The 19,453-nt window shown below is 42.1% G+C and overlaps 1 protein-coding gene across 1 annotated transcript in view; it reads left to right on the forward strand.

The window, feature by feature from the left end:
• Positions 1 to 19,453, forward strand: part of MED13L (mediator complex subunit 13L) — a 166,028-nt gene that overhangs the window by 1,614 nt on the left and 144,961 nt on the right. The window contains exon 2 of the mRNA XM_086856439.1: positions 17,264 to 17,501. Coding sequence (XP_086712565.1) covers positions 17,264 to 17,501 — 238 coding nt within the window. The remainder of the gene's footprint in view (positions 1 to 17,263; positions 17,502 to 19,453) is intronic.

The raw sequence follows: 19,453 nt of genomic DNA on the forward strand, positions 1-19,453 counted from the left end.
CAGGGAGGAAAATAAATCGGGAAGCATGAAGGGAACAATTGTATCTGATTGTGGAAGGGAGGCAGTGGAGGGTTTGCTTCTCGCAGAGTTGTGAAGTCCCCGTTCATTAATGCAGACTGGAGTGTGTGTTTGGAGAGGCGGAACTTCTCCTGCAGTTGCAATCTGCAAATCTGTCACTGGTAAAAATAATTGTTGGCATGCAATTAGCATAAATTATAAAGTGAAGCTATTTCATAGTTATTGTGGTTTGGTTGCTTTTTTTTTTCTCCCACCTGACTAGGCTAGGGAAATGTTCAATTTTAAATGGGTGTGCAATATCACTGAAATGAGTTTAACAAAATTCTTTTGCAAGTGGCTTTAATAACAATAATGAGTTTAATGTGCAACCCTTTAATCTCCATGTAATTTTGTGGGAGGTATCTGTGCCTAAATGTGGTGCTGTGTATGAAACTCTGGTTTTATTACATTCTGGGTCTACAAAAAAAAAAAAATACTCAAGTAGTAGTATTTTTAAAATGCAGCCTTTATGAAAACTATTAGGAAGATTTATTTTATATGGTGTTAGGTTTTTTGGGGATTTATGTAGCAGAGAAAGATATTGAAAACGGAAACACTGACTGGAAATATGTGGCCAGCACCACTGACCCTTTAACCTCAGATTGTCATATACATTTCAAAATTTATGTAGTGTTAAAGCTACAGTAGTCTGGATTAGTAGTTAGAGAAGCTTTTGCTAATAGTTCACTTTTTCAGTGTAACAGAGCAAAATCTAGTAGGTACAGTAGTTGGTGGGAATCCATTCGTTCTTTAGGAGCAAGATAGATAACAGATATTTTGAAAATTGATTCTGCTGTTAGAAGTTGGGGGTTTTTCAATTGCAGGCTTTGTTTTGTGTGTGAATCACAAAGAAATGTTTGTGACTGGAGAATTACAGTTCTGAAATAATTATAGTCTATCGTGATACTGTTTGTTCATGGTTAAATAATATTTCTTACCACAGACATTTGTTTTGTGGAAGCAGGAATGCTGTCTCCCTGCCCAGGAGAAGCCAGAGCTCTGTGCCAGCTCTGTCTGGTTGCTGTGGTGGATTTGGGTTGGTTTAACAATTCATGATTTCTATTTTTCTGTCAACTGTAGACACGCTAGAGAGATTAGGAGCCTTTGCTGCTTTTGAATCTTTTGATGGGAGTTACTAAAAGCTTTTAGTAGCTGATTCTCTTTTATCAGTGGTGTCCAGAAGGTGTGGAGGCCCTCAGTGCTTTGGGCTCAGAATGTGTCACCTGAGGGGAGGGCACAGTCTGAAGTGAAGGTTTTAAAATTACCTTTGACTGTGCAGGTGCTGGGGGTGGTGCTGGGCTGGCAGAGCTGGATTCCATGGAATGTCCCTCTGGACTGCAGCGCTTGGCAGCACCATTGTGTGTGTGGTGTTCTCCAGCAGTGCGGGGATCCAGTGCTGCTCTGGAAAATGGGTTAATGTTGGTGTGCTCTGGCAGGCAAAACCTCCCAGCCAGCCTGCACAAAGACATCCCCAGCCCTGCTCTAAGCATGGAGCCTTTCCCAGTAACGTGATGGAAGGGCTGGTTTGCATCTTTGGCATCACAGCGCTCCTCAAATAATAACTTGTTTAATCTGCTAGATATAATAGCTTTGCTCATTAAAAATACACTTTCTGTCTGAATTTGCTGTTCCTAGAACAGCAGTAGGAAAAATGATATTTATCCTCACTCTTTTTTTTTCTGTAGTCAAAATGCCTGCTGGTGCTTCTGAAAAGAATGTCTGTTTTGATAAACAGTATTTAATAAGCCATTGTATGGGCCAGTTTATTTAAATACTAATTAAGAGCTGTCTAATAACTGTTTAGAGACAAAATATTCTGAGGTAAGATGCTCTGTATTAAAACTTCAGCCTTGACTGGCAAGCAGTATTCCTGTGAATAATCCTTAATCATAAAAGTAGTCTTAGAGAAATTAATTTGGCTTTTCCTGTGAGTAAGGGTTACTCATGTGACAGTGAGGGCTTGCATGAAAATATTTCAACTGTCTGTCTTTGCTGCCATGGTGGATCCAAAGGCATAAGTCAGTCTTGGGAAATTGGGGTGAAGTTGCAGAGCACTGGATACACTGGAGCTGGGAAGAGTACAGCCAAGGGCATCAAGAATGACCTGCAATTTGGAGAAGTTTTCATGGGGTAGGAAGATTTGGTACTGTAGGAATCTTCATGCTGGAAACAGCACTATTGTGTTCTTACAGAAGCTGTTGTAAAAGATGTCTCTTGTTCCTGTGTAAGTGTATTCCTCCAGAAACTGGCTGCTAGAAAGGTCCAGGCAGTGGGAATTGTGTTTGTTCTTGCTTAAAAGGCAAAGTTACAAACAGTGAAGATCGTTGCTACTGTTGCTTTTTGCAGTTCACATGCAGGAACAGAAGTTGTCCCCTTTGGTCAGTGAGTTTTGTTGATGTTTCCAGAATAAAATAAAAGGAATTAAAGCAACCTGAGGTGGCGTTTGGTTTATTCTCCTAAAGGTTCTTCATGGCATCAGAAAGTGAAGGTTGCAGAGGCTGCTGTGAGCTATTCCTTGGTGTTGCATAATTGTCAGTAAAGGACTTCATAGTAAATGTGGATTGCTCAATGCCTTTAGTAGTACTGAGTTAACCAGTAGTCCTTGCTTATTGTGTTTTCATAAATGCAGTGCTTCGAGCAGTGGGCTGAGATTTTGGCATGCTGGAGGTTACTGCACTGCACAGTGTCTATCTTTCTTGTTTGGAATTTTATGTAGGTGTGAATTTACATGCATAAATAATTAAGAAATGGAATTAACCTCTCAAGTTGTGTAAAAGTATTTGATTATTTAGTTATCTTTATTCTGAGTTTTATTAGGTAACAAGGCAAAAGTAGAGAGATGACATTAGAAAGCTTGTTCACTTCTTGCTAATAAAAGATTATTTCAGGTTTTAAATCACTTCAGTGGTAGGTTTTTATTATGTCCTGTCAGAGTATTTGACAGTTTAATGGGATGTGCTAGGGAGAGGGTTTGAAGAGAACATACCCAGATTTGCAGAGATTGGGACAGTGATGTTCAGCCAGCATGCCCAGCTACAGGAGGGGAGTTGAGGGATTTGTTGGATAACCAACGCTTTTGGAATATTCCCAAAGAAAACTGGGGGTGTAGGAGTGACACTTGCAGCTCAGACTAAGTGTGCCCAAGTTAATCACTAAGAAATATTTGAGTGAGGTTTCCTTGAAATCCTGAGTATTTTGTGAATGTACACATGTCCTGGGGCTGGGAATCCTTCCTCAGAGACTCTGTCCTGGTTCTGGTGGCACTGTGAGTCCAGACAGCTGTTGGGAACAGCAACGCAACAAAATTAATACTCCAATATTAGGGTGATGTATTAAAAAAAGTCCTAGGTACCTACACCTTAGGAACAAGAATTTTAATTTACTGTAACAGTATCTGGAAATAGATTTTTCTATTTTTCTACATTCTTAATACAGAATTGACATCATAACCCCAGTTCTCAAACACTCTCCCCACCCTGACTCATTTGATCTTGAATTTTTTTGCCTTCTTCTGAGAGCGCTTCCTCATATGAAAGAATAGAGAAAGATCTACAGATAGAACTTTTTAATCCTTTCTTCTATTATTTTCCTTCTGGACAATGCAGTTCTTTTGAAGAAAATCTAAAGAAACTGAAGGTTTTGATCTTCAGTGGAAAAAAAAATAAGCGTGGTGCATATGAGATATATTTGCTGAGTGTGTTAACTTGAGTAACTTTGGTCATTAGATGAACAAGGATATGTTACCAGTTTTGTTTTATTTTTTTCATCTCTCTAGTTCTCAGAAGCATTACATGAAAGGATATGTATGTATGCAGATGCAGGGCTTTTAAATACCAAACCCCATCAGTGTTAGGGGGCTGCTGCACTTTGTGATGGGGTGAACACCTGGGCTGGTTTGACACTTCCTGTTCACTGGGTGAGAATGCACCTGTTGTCTCCACTTTCCTTGATGTTTCTATGGAATTACATCTACCTCCCCACCTGCCCCAGTCTACTTTTTGCATCCTTGGGTGTGGCACACTTTTATCAGGGTTTGGATTTTATTCTGATCAGAGCAGGGATGCACCTACAAATTTTTTCTTGCATCCTGTGACTGGAATGGTTGGCACCTTGCTGCGTTCCTTCATCATCTTCCTGCTGTTATACCTGCTTCCTCTCTGCCTTTTATTTTTCCTTGAGTGCTGGCTCCAGTGTGTGCCAGGATCACCTCATTATAAATTTATGTCCTTTGGTTTTTTTCTAGTTGTTCTGTCATAGCTGTGGAAGGTGACAGTTGATGTCCACAGACCTACAAAACCCCTTTTCCTGAGCTTGTGTGGAATCCTCTGGACAGCCAGTAACACTGGATAGGTGGTTGGGCTGTTCCCACTGTTGTTAAGGCTGACAAGTGTAGTTTATACAAAACTTTGGAGTCTGTGTGTGTTCATTTACTGTTCTGTGGGTGAGTCGTGCACTTCGTTGTGTAGAGTCTGTCACGGTGCCATTTGCATCTTGTTGGTGCCATAGTAACACAAATAATAAGCAAAAATACCGCTCTGACTGAAAACATGCTTGTTTTAGTATTAACTTGCCAGTTTTAAAAGTGCACAAGTGTTTCCAACAGAAGATCCCAACCCAAATCCAGAAGATTTGCTTATAAGGAGTGTGTGTTTACATGGGGCCATCTTTGTTCCTCAGACCAGGCTGTTCACCGCTTTCATTTTGAGCTCGAAGTATTGCTTTAAAAATAGATCCTCTTTCCTTGAGTTCCCTGACATCAACATGTAGTTTTAAAGATAAACCAGCTAATAAAAATACTCTGCTCTGCAGACCTCAGAGTATGACTAGAAGCTGGTGTTGGGCTCCCTGTGCACATAATAGTGGAGTGAGCGCACAGCTCAGGGATAAGGGGACTGGGATACTGGGAATGACAGCTTGTGCTGTTTCCTGCTGTGGCCCAGCTGGTTACAGAGCTGTGCATTAGTGTGATCCCAACACTGCAAAACGATAACGAGGGCTGAGCAAAACCCACTCTGATACCAGGGAGGAAATTTCACTTTGGGAGGGTTCTCAGCATTTCTCATGCAGTAAGGAGCTGTCTTATTCACAAATGTAAAATATTTAAGCAATCTTTCCTTTGTGATGTGAATTTTGATTAAATTTGATGAATTCTGACTATCACTTTCTACCTTAATTCGTAAAAATACATTATTTCTCATTGAGTCATGTGTGACTTAATCCATGAGCAGAACTGCAGTAGTGCATGTGGAAATGTGGCTCGAGCTTTTAGTGGTGTCCTCGTTTTTGTTTCTTTGAGATGGGGAATTTTATTGTGTGGTGCTGTTGTATAAGGTGCCCTGAGGCAATATTTACATTTCTGTGAGTAACACAGATGAGCTCAAATGTACACAATGACCTTGTACCTATATTAAGGAATGTATTTAATCAGGTTATGAAAATGGAGAAAAATGGCCAGGCTTCTAAAATGACAAAAGTAATAAAATATGACACATGTATTTTCTGTATCACTTCTTATGAGGCACTTTAATCAGCCAGTGTTGCAGCATAGTGTATTCTTGTTTAGGAAAATCATAATTACAGAGGAAAAACTTGGGGGTTTCCCCCCTATTTAATTTTTGTCCCTCCCCCTTCACTCTTCTTCCATGCCTTGGTGACTCCAGAAAGGTCCATAAATTCATATTTAAGCCTGGAGTGTGGAACTGACCTAGTGAAAATATTTTCCCCCTTTTCTCTCCCAAGGCAGCTCTGTTCCCCTCATTCCTCTCTCCCCACCACGTTTTGGCAGTGGTGTGGATTGAATGGAGATCAAAGTGGCTTTGTAACCACAATCCGTGTCTTAGAGAAGGAAATTTAAAGCTTGTTCAGTAAAACTTTATTTCATTCATCTTTTAGCTTTAAAAGAGCTATGCTGTGGTCAGGGCCTTGTGGTTGCCTGTTCTTATGACTCCATATTTGCCCATAAAATACAATATTTTGTGAGAACAGAGGACTGAAAGCAGAATTTAAAGAAAAACTCTTCCTTACCTATTGACCAGGCATTGGCAAACATCCAGCTTTTGATAACGTTGCATTCATAGCTGACAGCTATGAGACATAAGTTTCAAAATGTGTTGGTTTTTTACATTATAGACTAATGACTTTTTACTTACAGGAGTCTCTGGTTTACTAAGAAGTTTTCAAACCTAGTTAAATATATCTGCAGTCTCTTAGTGTTGAACTTTTATGAGTCTCACTTCATGTATGTCTACAATGTTACTGGATTTGTAGGTGGCTCTGGTGAGACACAAAATTAATTCCAGGAATATTTTATGGTGGCCATGTCAAGTATTTTTATAAAAAAGTAATTTCTTTGCTGAGAGAAAAGGTTAATTGGTTAAATTACTTTATTCTGGAAGAGCTGCTTTCAGTTGTAGCCCAGTGTTTCTGCTTATTTAATTTTCCATGTGTATTTTAATAAAATTTTGACTGGACCGCTCTTTGAATTTCCATAATTCTCTTCTGGCAGGAGGTGCTGGATTCTTGTCTTTGCAGGAATGACAGTGAGAGCTGGCAAAGTGAATCTGCATGACCAGTCATGTAGTGGCTTTATTTACTGCTTTCCATATTGCAGAAGTCATACACCAGGATTCTCCAGGTGGTGGGTTTTGAAGAGCTGAGGGATTTTGGCTGCTCCTGACAAGCTGGGCTTCACTAGGTGTCAGTGGTGAGGATACGGATGAAGAACCAGGACTGGGGAATGGGATTCCTGTGCTGTTCCTGCCTCCCTGTCCCAGAGCAGGAGCCTGGGATGGATCCCCTTGGGAAGGGAGCGAGGTGTGTGAGGCAGGGATGAGCATGGGTTAAAAGCGAGCTTTGCTGGGCAGGGATGGACACAGCTGCTGTGCTGCTCAGATGTGGAGCACAGAAATGTTCTGAGCCCTCGGTGCAGCTTTTTGTGTCATGGAAGAAACGGAACTGCATTCTTTAACTCACTGTGCCAAAGTTTACTCTGCTCGGGGTTGTTACTTCCTCCAGCCCACCCTCCCCCCGGTTTCTTTCTGCCCATATGTCAGATTACTTGGTTTGGGAAACAGCTGATAGTCCATTGTATGACTCTGATGTTTGACATTTCCTTCCTCCCTTCCTCTTTTAGTTAAAAAAAAACAACTAGAAAAGAAAGTTAAATTTGGGAAGGATAGAGAAGATTCCTTTGTTTCCTTGCAGATTTGCTTTTGCCTTTCTTTTTTTTTCTTTCACATGTTGGTCTGCTTTTCTGTAGTCCAGCTTTGTCCAAGCGGGGGCTTTTAAATTTGGAAAATAGCCTGTCAGTTCTGATTCTTTCTGAAGGGGACTTGGAAACCTCATCATTCACCCTGTCTGAAAACAAGAGAGGGATAGATACTCTGGCTGCTAGCAAGTTGCATCTTTATTTGCTTTTTTTTTGGTGTGCTACTGAAGTCTGCAGTAGTAGTTTCCATTTTATTATTTGTTCTCAACCATCTACTCAGAAGTCAAAATATAATTGATTCCCTTTTGTGAAGAAGCTAGCTGAAGTGATGGAGAACTCGGAGATGCCTTTCTGTAAAATAGTGTCTGTGACTTGAGCTGTGGGCTGGGTCACTACCTAAACCCAGGGTTTGGTAATATGAAAAGAATTTCTTCAATTCCGTCTGTCTTTTGTCTTGGAGATGGCGTTTTGCTTCCAGGCATTGTGTACTTCCATAGAGTCTGCAGGGGTAAATGTTCAGCTCTGCCATGGGTAAAACTTCATTCCATGTAGAGTTAATAAGGTTGGAAAAGAACTCCAAGATCAAGTCCACTTCTTCCCCTTTTCCCAGTAGTAACACCCAAACCAAAGCAAACCCAGTCATGCCTTGTTACTTTTGCTGCCGTGGCTTTGCTGGGTAGATGTTTGGACATGGGTAAGGTTTTGTGCATCCTCTGAACCCCAGATTCCTGCCTATTCAGTTTTGTTGTGCAGATTGGCTTTCCCATTTCCCTTTCTCACTCCTGGTGATGGGATTCTGGCTCAGCAGCTTCCCATTTTGTGTTGCTGTGTTGGTGCAAGAGCCATCAGAACACGTGTGGAAGTGCTTGTGTGAGTTTCACTCCCATGCTGACCTGGGACCTGCTGCCATCTTTCTGTTTCCTTATGTTTGTGCCTTGAATATTTTGGGCTTAAAAGTATCTTTTCAAGTGATGGCTGAGTCTCAGCCCTTTGGCTTCCAGCCATGCTTATCACATTATCCTTTCCCATCTCTGATGAGCTGGGTTACAGCCTTGAACAGGGGAGGGGAGCTGCTGAGCCAGGCACCAGCGTGGAACCATGTTCTGAATTTGCTGGATTGGATTTGCTAACCAAAGCCTTCACTGAAGGTGAAAGATGTTGATGTAACACGAAGGTCTTTTATCAAAAGTTTCCTCTTTAATTCTTTGTTTCTAAATGATTTTTTAAGAGTTTTTGCAGTTAGTCCTGAATGACTGTAGCTGCTCTGTAGATGGACATTGAGTCTGAGGATGGCAGCTCTGAGGGTGACCATCATGTGCTCTCTGTGTGCTGATGAGATTTCCAAGGTACCTCTTGGTACCTGGCTAGATGAAGGAGTGTGGAATAGTGTTGTGGAATTATAATTCCTCCAAAGTGTCCTGTCTCAGTGGTGGCCAGTGTTTGTTTGGCTGGCCAGATTTGCTGAAGTGGGTGTGTTGCACTTCCCTTGAATAATCTTCAAGGCTCTCTGTGTATATGGTGGAGAGGTTTCTTGAACCATGTAGATGTTTTGTTGAGAAATTCTAAACTAGTACTTAAGCTTTTATCCTGATACAAAAGTTTCAGTCACCTTGTTTTGGTTTGAGTCTGTGTTCTGCTAATTTAATTTGATATCTGGAAGAAAACTAGCAGCTGTTCTCTAGAGAACCTCAATCTCCCTCTAGTAAACCAACCAGACTTAATCCTTGGATGATTTTTTAACTGTATGAAATATATATTTTTTGACCATTCCTGTAATTCTCCTGGTTTTGGTGTTGTGAAATGAGCTGCAATTTGTGATTAACATGCAGAGCTACAGATGAATTGTAATAGCCTCAATTTCTGTGTCACCTTCTGTTTCTTTCATAAGAATCTCACATTTGGTTTTGTTTTGCCAACCTGTTTTTGTGGTGGACTGGAAGAAGATACTTTTTCTCTTTCAGTGTGTCAGTGTGTGCTCATTTTCCTTCTGCTGTGTTTGATTGTAGTCATCTACTTTAGTATTTAACCTTGAAATTCTGTGAGGGTTTGGATCCATATCAGTAATTTGGGTGCTTTTACCAGATTGCTCTTTCTTTTATGCTTGCCACTCAAAAAGCCTTTGTTGGTAGCTCCTGCATCTGCCAGAGCTGCTGAAATTTGAGCATTAGTATTGGAGTCCTTTTATATTTTCCACTGGGAAGGATGGTACTTGGTTGCCACCTCAAATTCTTTTTGAGATGGATCTGACTTTTGTTTTTTTGAAAGAAGCAATTAATCTTCCTGGCTGCCTCCTCTCCTGCATGGGCAAAGTCACCCTTACACTGGGGAGAGAGAGGAAAAAATACCTCATTTCTGTCCATGCTGTTTACTTTTTAGGCATAAGGGCTTATGATGTTAGTTTGTGCTTTTTAATAATGTGAAATCTATTATTTTAGAAATGCCTTGGTTTTCTGGTCTCCAATACTGTGATATGGGATCTCAGATGTCCCCAGGTACAGAAGTCCATCAGGGAGATACCTGATAATAGGATTTTGGTTACAGCTAAATCCTTCTCTGAGACTTGGCAAAGGTAAAAGATGACACACAAATGCCCTGACACTGTTGCTTGTCACAAACAGCTCTGGAGTAGAAGCATTTAGATAATCTTCCAGAGAGCATGAGGGAGGGAGTGCAGGGATTTATCCAGCAGAAAGCTGTTCCAGGCACATGTGCTGCGTGCATTGGTGTGCTCACTTTCACATTGGTTTTAAGAGCAAAGGAATAACAACCAAAAAAAAGGTGATTTCTTCATCCTTCATTTTTAAAAGCTTGTTAGTGGCTGCCCTTTATCCCTTTTTTTCCAGCCACTTGACTGTGTGCTTATGCAGGGAGAGGATTAAAGTCAAACATGTCATTCTGCTGCTGCTCAGTTGCATACTAAGAGGGCTGAGGCTGAGTGCTGGGTTCTGAAGCACAAACCTTGGCATGGTGTTTTTTTTGGCCATGGGACACTCATTTCAGAATTAGCTATTTTTTAATGTAGTATTTTTCGTCTGTTCTTGATTTCAGAGCAAGTTTGGAGGACTTTGTGCAGTTAGGGCAATACTTGGCCTCACAGAAATGTCCTTTTGAAGCTCATTCAGTGCATGCAAGGCCTCTGCACTGCCATGTGATCCCTCCCTCTTACAGGGGCAGAAGGGAGAAGCCCTGAGGGAAGGGAACACAAACCATTCCTTGCTTTTTTAAAATGAAAAGCATAAAGAGGAGAATGTTAATATGTAGTTCAGGGAATGATCTGATTTCAGGAGACTCTGCAGGGCTGATATAGTCAGTCTGCTGTGGGTATTCAAACCGCAGAGATCTTCAGACCCAGCACAAAAATGGGGAATGTCTGTGGACAGGTGCTGGCACTGCCCAGTTGTGCTGTGGGAATAGGAACCTCTCTCAGGGTGTACAGACAGTCTGTAAAGCTGTGGAGAAAACAAATTTTTTAGTTAAGCAATTTCCTCTATTCTTTCAATTCACTTGACTGGGACTTAGGCAGATGTTAGTAAATTATTTCACTGCAAGAGAGGATGGTGTTTGCCTTCCCCACAAGCAACACTTTGTTACAGAGTAGTTTTCAGTCCTTCTGTCCTCGTCCTTTTGTCCTTCCTTCCTGGTGAAGTGTATCAACATGACATAACTTTTATCTGTTATTTAAATGGCTGGAGTGGAGTGTGCAGTGATATTTCCTTGCTGTGTGAGGATGATGTAGTGAAATGAGACACTGTAACCAAAACAGATGGTGCTAATCTTGAGTCTGTCTGCAAGATCTTACAGCATTTAATTAAAATGGTGGTATAATTCCCATGACACCTTTAACTACAGTTTAAATTCTTGGACTATGAACTAAAGGCTTTCTTATGCAGATTTTCACTCATGTGAGTAGTCCTTAGTATGAGTCTCTGGTGGCTTCAGAATAGCTACTTACTTGAATGAAGCTCTCAAGATGAGACACTAATAAAACTGGCAAACATATATATGGCATTAACATGTTTTATGTTTCAATTTGAAACATGAATTGTAGACTACAGATACTTAGCAACTACTCTCCTATGTAGAAGCAAACAAAATTCTAGATTAGAGGAATTGTTTAGACTGAGCCTAACTTCAGAGGCTGGTAAATACAATGTTTTTAAGGTACACTGGGCAGCTTAACATCCTCCCCTTGGTTGGAAGGATGTTTGATGAAAGCTTTTATATTCCCTTTGTTTAACTGAAATGTGTTTGTAGAAGTGATGAGGTGTGGTTTGGTTTTTACATTGCTTGCATTGGTCTTTTTAAGACCATTTAAGAATGTTATATTTGAAGCACTGGGTAGACCTGAATTTGTGTGAGTGGCACCTTTTAGGCAAGCAGCTGGATAGTATTTTTATATTTGGTGTTTGTTTTGTTTCAAATTGGAGAAGTGTGAAAAATAAAATGACCTGAATGTTGCCATATTGAAAGTCTTAGAGAAAGCAGGGTTGGAGCTGAGGGCCTGTGTGATGGATATCTGGTTCTTTTATTCATGATATGATCTTACCTCCTTTCCAATGCATCCTTCCTATATTGAAAGTACCAGTGATCATTTTCTACACTCTGTGGCCTGACTTGCCTTAGTTTTTATTCCTTTTCTGTTCTACATGAAGCAGGAAAAATAACACATTTATATAGTTTTAGTCATTGTTTTTAATGTAGAGAAGCACAAAGTAGTTAAAAAATAGCTCTGCTTTACAGTTGGTGTGGCCAAATACAAGAATTTCTAAGCTTTTGATGCTCTCCCTTTTTGTCCTTCTGCTGTGTCTGTATTATTGTATAATCTCTCCAAGGGAGCTTTGTGTATTAAAATGGGTGGAATTACTCAAGTGATCTGGAGAAGTTAATTTGGAGTTGGCCTGTCCATTTCCCATAAAACAGAGGCCAAAAAGCATTTGGTGGAGATGGGGAATAAAAGAAGAGGTGGAAGATGGGTTTATTTGTGTTCCATCTGCAAGGGCTGCAGAAAAGGAAAACAGTCACAGTGGCTACCCAGCACTAATTATATCTTCAGGGTTGCTGGGAGCATGCCAGCACCAAGTTGTGCACTGTGAAATGTTACTGGGGAATTGTGATTTTTAGCAGCTTAAACTCCACCAATCTGAGTGGAGCAAGATGAGATCAGCAGAAGACCCTCCCAGCCTGCCTATTATTGTGATTTAAGCCTGAAGGGAGAAAAGAATGAGAGCTTAAGTTTTCTGTCTCCTCGGAATTCACAGTCCTGCATGGTGTCCTGGAACCCTGAGCTGTGGCAGGTGCATTTGGAGGTGTCTGTATTTAGGGCAGCAAGGTGTGAAAGAAAGTGCTAATTTGCTTTCTGTGTCTCTGTTTGTCTGTGTTTGTGCAGGGGGGATTAGAGGTTTGAACACTCTCAGCTCATCTCTTTTGAGGCTCTTTCACTCTGCAGGGTGTGATGATGGTCACTGAAACCTGAGTTTGTGTCCATTTCCAAAAAAACTCTGTGTGATCACTCTAAGTCCATGCATCTGAATAAAGATATAGGCAGTGCACTGTTTTCATTAATGCCTCTTTCTTGGGGATGTTATGGGTGGTTTTGGATGCCTGTGTGGAATTTGAACACACTCTTCTACCCTGACAGCTGCTTTTGAAAACATCAGAAACAGATCTTTCTGTGTCTTGGGAATTACACTGTAAGAAGCTGGATGTTAGTGAAGGGTTTGGATATTGCTGTTAGAGATCAAATTTCTCTGTTTCCTTACATGCTTGGCCCAGTGCATTTAAAACTGGCGTCTCACAAATATTCTGTGTCCAACTGCAGTTAGCTGAACTTAGGAAAAAATCTCCATTTCAAAACAGCTCCACTTATCTGAGCAGTTGAACCCTTCACAGCACAGTCCTCCATAACACATGTTCCTTTATAAACCAAAGCAAAAATCTCATTTAATGCATGATTTGCTAGCAGTGTTGGATAATAATAAGTATTTGTAAGTTCCTCTTTTTTTTTTTTTTTTGTCAGGCTTTTTAGTTTTAAAAACATTGTAGCAACTGCAATAAGCCAAAACCGTGCATATGGGAAGAGATGCAAGAAACACAGTAGATTACATCACCTGGCAAGTGTTCTGCTTTGTTCCACATTCATCTCTAGCCAGTAGTGAGTTAAACAGCATGTTCACAGTTTTGTCCTCAGGTTGGCAATTTTGGTTTCTGTCTCAGTGTTTCAGGCTGCTTTCAAACCAGCAGTTTTACTAATCAGACCAGCTCTGCCCTCCCTGACCTGCTTTGCTGTCCTCAGACTTCCCAGTACAAGCATCTCTGTGGCTGTTTAATGAATCAGGTGTGGGGACTGATCTGAGTGGAGGAAAAAGTCGTTTAATCCAGCCCTTCTGGGTTTGAGTCAGCCCAGCTCAGTGTGAATGTCTGAGCAGCAGCTGAGTGCTGCAGGGAAAGCACCCAGGCCAGGCCTGCTCTGGCACCACTGCTTGCTTGTGTTGGTTGGGGTGTGCATGAAAAGCTGTCTGGGTGCACTGAAAGTTGTGTTTTATCTGATTGGAGCTGTAGCTGGCAGGGAGATCACTCTCCCTCCTCTCCTGTGGCTGCTCGGTGATTCTCTGCAGGATGAGCTGTCAGGGTGCTGAGCCTGGGAATGTTTGTCTTTGTCTTGTTTCAGTTGGTGAAACGGTCCCATTCCCTGAGTGATTCCATGAGCAGTAGATGCAGTGTCAGACTGGGACATGGAAATGCATGGCTGGGGCTGAGGAGGCGGCAGTGTTGGGTCAGCCTGTGCTCACTGCCGGTGATGCACAAAAGAAACCACATTTGACTCTTCAGAACAGTTCCCAGAACCACAGCCCACTGCTTGTCTTGTCTGTGCAAACCCTGCTATAGATGGAGGCCTCTTCAAACCAGGGCTGTTGGTTTGTTTAAAGAAATTAATGTAAATAAATCTCCATGTGGATGCAGATCTTCTCCCTATAGTGTGTTAAATACTTTACAGAGAACATCAGTAGAGGCGTAGAATGTATGTAAGTGTTTTGGGTGTAGTCTGCTCTCGTGTATCTCTTCTGGATTCAAATCTCTATTTGAATTCAGTTTTAATTAACATGAGGACACAATCCAGAAGTTCTGAGGGATTAGTACTGATGCTTACCTATTAAAAATTTAAACAGAAACAGACATATCCCAATATATGTGTTGAACCACATCTCTGCAACTTGGACTGGGAAATGATGTGTGAGAGCTCATTTAATGCTGCTACTGAGTCCAAAGCCCCAGGACTCATCTCTCCCTTTTTTTGGGAGTCTCTCTCTGTGTGGGTGGGCACTGGTATGGTCCAGGTTAGTAGTTTATCATTCCTCACTGTCCACAGAATTACAGACTCCAGGAGTTTGTTAGCACAGAATTAAATTTGGTGTAGCTCTGCTGATTTCACTGTGCTTTCCTTGACTGTTTCATCCCTCCTCTGGGGGGGATGTTGGGGTGACACCTCTGAGCTGGCAGGAAGCCACAGGAGCCTCTCTGCTCTTTGAAACAGCTGAGCTCTGGCTTTTGCTGTGTGGCTTAAGTGAGTGCTGCTGTTGGGTAATGTCCTTTGTTCAGTTGGGTTTTTTGGTTTTGGTTTTCATCATCTTCCTGTTCCATGCTTTTTGTGACTCAGTATATGTTCTTAGTATATGTTCTAGCTGCTTATATCACAAACTTTTAACATTATTTTTTCACAGGTTGCCTATGCTAGCACTAATTCTTGATGTTTTGTGTTTCATAGTTATATTCATCATCCTGTTTCAGGAACTGCCCATTCCTTTTTGAAGCTATAGCTGGGGACAGACACAGAACAGATGCAGATGTTTTGGAGGAGCGCTTTCTCTTAGACTGTTATTTAGTGTATAAGGTGTTCCAGCACCCTACTATGGAAAAAATAACTTTATCTATTCCATTTTGCCTCTTCCTTCTGCATTCCCCTGCCCTTGTCATGCCAGGAAGGTTGGCATGGCTGTGTATCTCTGTCTGGACTATCTTTTCCCATTTCCTTTTCCGTAGTGCCCAGCCCTTTGAATGGCTGATCAGCACTTCTGTTTGAATTCAAGAGCTCAGTTCTGGCTGTAGGGAGCCTCCAGCTGGGACAATCCAGGACTGGTGTCCTACTGGCAGGATATAGCATGGCAGTGTCCCTTCTGCCCTGCAGAGCTAAAGATGCCTGGTGGTTCAGGGGCCTGCAAACAATAAACTAAATTTCCCTTCTGTTCAGTGTTCCATAGGTTTTCCCCCTTCCCAGTGCAGTACTATGCCATGTGCCTGGTGAGGCCTCTTCAGAGGACAATTAAATGGGCAATCTAGGTAATCAGTGTTTGGGGAAATAGTTCTTGAGGCAGAGTCCCAGGAACTGTAGCCATGGGCCAGAGCCTTGCTGTGCCAGGCAGTATACAGGAACAAAGTGAAACTTTCAGAGAATTTTCAAGATCCAAGACATACCTGTGTTTTTTGCTTCTGTTGTTGGTATGGTGAGCATCACCTTCAGCTCCTCAGCAGTTCATCAGCCAGCTCTTGAACCAGGCACGCTCCTTCCAGCTACTGTGGTGGACAGAAGTAAATTTTAGAGTTTAAACTTGTAAATGGGCTAAGTTGGACTTGAAAAAGGGATTCCTTCTGTGTGTTATGGGGAGTTTGGGTTTTGAAGAAGTTGAATGTCCTTACGCAAGTGATGACAAGGGAGGAATATGTGATCCACAAGTCTTTGGTTTTTCTTTTTGAGTAAAAATTCATTCCTACAGTCAGTGTTTCCAGTGCTGGGTCTTTCCCTCATCCCTGGCAATGCCCTCTCTTGTCAGAGGTGTAGCTGCTGCCCTGGAGTGTTTGCTCTGCTTGCGGCAGACCAGCTGGCTGTTCCTGCAGGAGCACTTTGGAGCTGAGCACCGGCTGCTTCTGGGCAGCCAAGGGAAGGTGTGAACACTGGAAATGAAGCACTGGAGGGAATAGCAGCAGCAGGAATGTGGTAACAGGTTGGAGAGTAGAGTACAAGCCCGCTGTGAGCAGGGTATACACACACCAGTTGTGTTTGATAACAGCCAGACTGTCCTGGGGGTATTCCCTATCCTGTGCTGGAGAGTGGAGAGAAAGGGGAAGGCTACAACAGGGATGGGGCAAACTGGGAGTGGAGGAAAAATTTCAGAATCACAGAACACCCTGTGTGGAAGTGACCCACCAGGACCATTGAATCCAGCTCCTGGCCCTGCCCAGGACACCCCAACAATCCCACCCTGCACATCCTTGGGAGCGTTGTTCAAACACTCCTGGAGCTCTGGCAGCCTCAGGGCCATGCACATTCCCTGGGGAATTCTCTGTTCAGTGCCCAACAAAAATCTTCCCCAGACATCTGGGTAGAAAATAGTTCTTTTTATTCTTCCTTGATGATTTGAGAGAATTCTGTCTGGTTGAGAGACAGTAAATGGCAACTTTCCATATTCTGCTTTTGTTCATTTGGGCAAAATATAAATAAAAAGCCGATTTGGTGAACCTGTAACGTCACAATGTGAAACTGTTTCAGCTCTTCCAGTAAGTCACTGGGCTTACATACTGTGGAACTGTGACTTTCAAGTGGCCAGCTTTTGGGCTGACACTGAGCTCACATGGCCACCAAGCAGCCTGTAGTGAATGAGCCTTATATCCCTCTCCCTGTTTGGGTTTTTTCCTTTCTAACTTGTAATATGACAGTAAGGTAACACTATGGTTAGAAATTGAATGAAGCTGTTGGAAATTAATAGAGTAGAAATGAATAGAATTGAGTCAGGTTGTGGTGAAAACCTAAATGTAGGAATAAGCCAGGTTTATTCAGTGTTGTTTCTAAATTCTTTTTCCTTGAAGGGAAGTAAAGGAAAATATACAAATGGGAAGATTTTTGAACTTGAATTGAGGAATTAACCATTGAAAATGAAACAAACTGTGGATGTAACTAAATTGTGAAGTGATCCAATGACTCTTTTCTTCTTTTTTTGTTTCCCACAGGCTGAACTCACGGGCATCAAATGGCGTAGGTACAACTTTGAGGGCCACGGGGACTGTGGGCCCATCATTTCAGCTCCAGCCCAGGATGATCCCATCCTGCTCAGCTTCATCCGCTGCCTGCAGGCCAACCTGCTGTGCGTGTGGCGCCGGGACGTCAAACCCGACTGCAAGGAGCTCTGGATATTCTGGTGGGGGGACGAGCCCAACCTGGTCGATGTCATCCACCGTGAGCTGCACAGTAAGCCACTCTTTGTTTCTCAATTGTTTCTATTTTTTTCCAGTGAAAAAGGAATATTTTTATAATGCTTTAACTTGTTACCTTATGTGATTTCATCATAGTTTGTATTTTATGACCTACAGGAAAACAAAAAGCCCTGTAAATCTGACTTTTTTTTGCCGTGTGATAAAATGCAAAGTGAAACTTGGACTCAGGAGAATTGTCAACATCAGGACTTGAATTTTTGTGGAACCTCTAAAAATAAACTTAATTCTAGTTCAAGGAATGATGATGATAATAATAATACCCCAGCTCTGGCATAAGGTAGCAGCTAATGGAATAAATCACCTCTTCTGTAGAGTCAGGTGAACTCCACAGCGCCCCAGGTAAATCTGTGAGGTCAGGACTTGCTCCTTGCTCGTGCTGCAGGATTTGAGTGTGATCCAAGGCGAGTTGCAGCAAGTGAGTGGAATAGGAGGCAGGAAGGGGCAGGTAGGTCAGAGGTGACAGTGATAAGTTGGTGATTATAGGCTTTATGCAACTGGGATTGTCTTTAGAGTCTCCAGAATGTGGAGCCTTAACACGATAATGTCACTTTTGCTGCATCTGTTATGATCCTGTTTGGGTTTGACTATATCCTGTGTATATTATTTTCTTTTCAGTGGTGTATTGTTGCTATGACAAGTCTTAGTTTGCCTGAACTAAAAGGTGTTTTATTAGGCTGTATGAATTTTACCTCCTTTTTCACATTGTGTCTTGCAAGAAAACGACTGAAGTTCAGCAGTTCTGGAATAATAGCAGTAGTTAAAAACACTCAAGACAATCATAAGGATCAGGTTCTGGTTTCTTGCAATAATTTTTTATCCTCGTGGCTTTTAGACCTTCTGGTGACTTGGTGATTAAATTTGTTTCAAGTACACAAAATATTTTGTTTAGCAAGTATGCTTGAGTTGTCCCTTATCTCCTACCTGTACTCTACACTGTTTAGTCCTGAGTTATGGTATATTGATTTCTTTTCATTCTCTTCTAAGCACCATTCCAAACTTCCTGCTTTGATGGCTGCCAGATTGTTTATTTGGCATCAGAGCCTGTGAAATCACAGATATGGAGGGCTGAGTACCTTGGGGCGTGTTCCATGCAGGTTGCCCTGTGATCATGTATAATTAAAGAGATGGCTCACAAGTGCTGCACTGAGCCATTCCACTGACATTCATTTTTTATGAGGCACCTGTTTTGAATGAAGGAATGGATAATATTTCTACTTACCCGGCAAAGCTTTAATAATATATGCTTTTCTCTTAGTGAAATATAATTTATTTAATATTTCAAATGCAGTAGATGGGACTTAAGTGTCTTTTTATTTGAGGGGAGTTGCAGGTGATGCTTCTGTTTCTGTTGTAAATTGATGGAGCTTGTTTATATCTGACATCTTAGTTACAAGAGTGTGATGCTGCTTCCAGTGGTGGTGCTTTGGAAATCCAGTTAAATGTCTGGACAGCTGAACCTGTTTCTGCTGGGTACAGTATGGGGCAGAGTGTATAGCAAAGCATCCCTGTCACACATCGTTTGCCTTTATGGAATTTTATGGAATCACAGAATTACTCTGTTTGGAATCACAAAGACTTCCAAGGTCATTGAGTCCAACCTGTGCCTGATCTGGCAGCCAGAGTGCTGAGTGCCATGTCCAGGTGTACCTTGGACACCTCCAGGGATGGGGACTCCACCCCCTCTCTGGGCAGCCCCTGCCAATGTTTCACAACCCTTTCCATGCAGAAATTCCTCCTGGTGTCCATCCTGAGCCTGCCCTGGCACAGCCTGAGGCTGTTCCCTCTCCTCCTGTCCCTGTTCCCTGGGAGCAGAGCACAACCCCCCCTGGCTGTCCCTTCCTGTCAGGGAGTTGTGCAGAGCCAGAAGGGCCCCCTGAGCCTCCTTTTCTCCAGGCTGAGCCCCTTTCCCAGGTCCCTCAGCTGCTC

This window comes from Cyanistes caeruleus, chromosome 18, assembly GCF_971803275.1.
Source record: "Cyanistes caeruleus chromosome 18, bCyaCae1.hap1.1, whole genome shotgun sequence".
In the NCBI taxonomy this organism is placed as follows: domain Eukaryota; kingdom Metazoa; phylum Chordata; class Aves; order Passeriformes; family Paridae; genus Cyanistes; species Cyanistes caeruleus.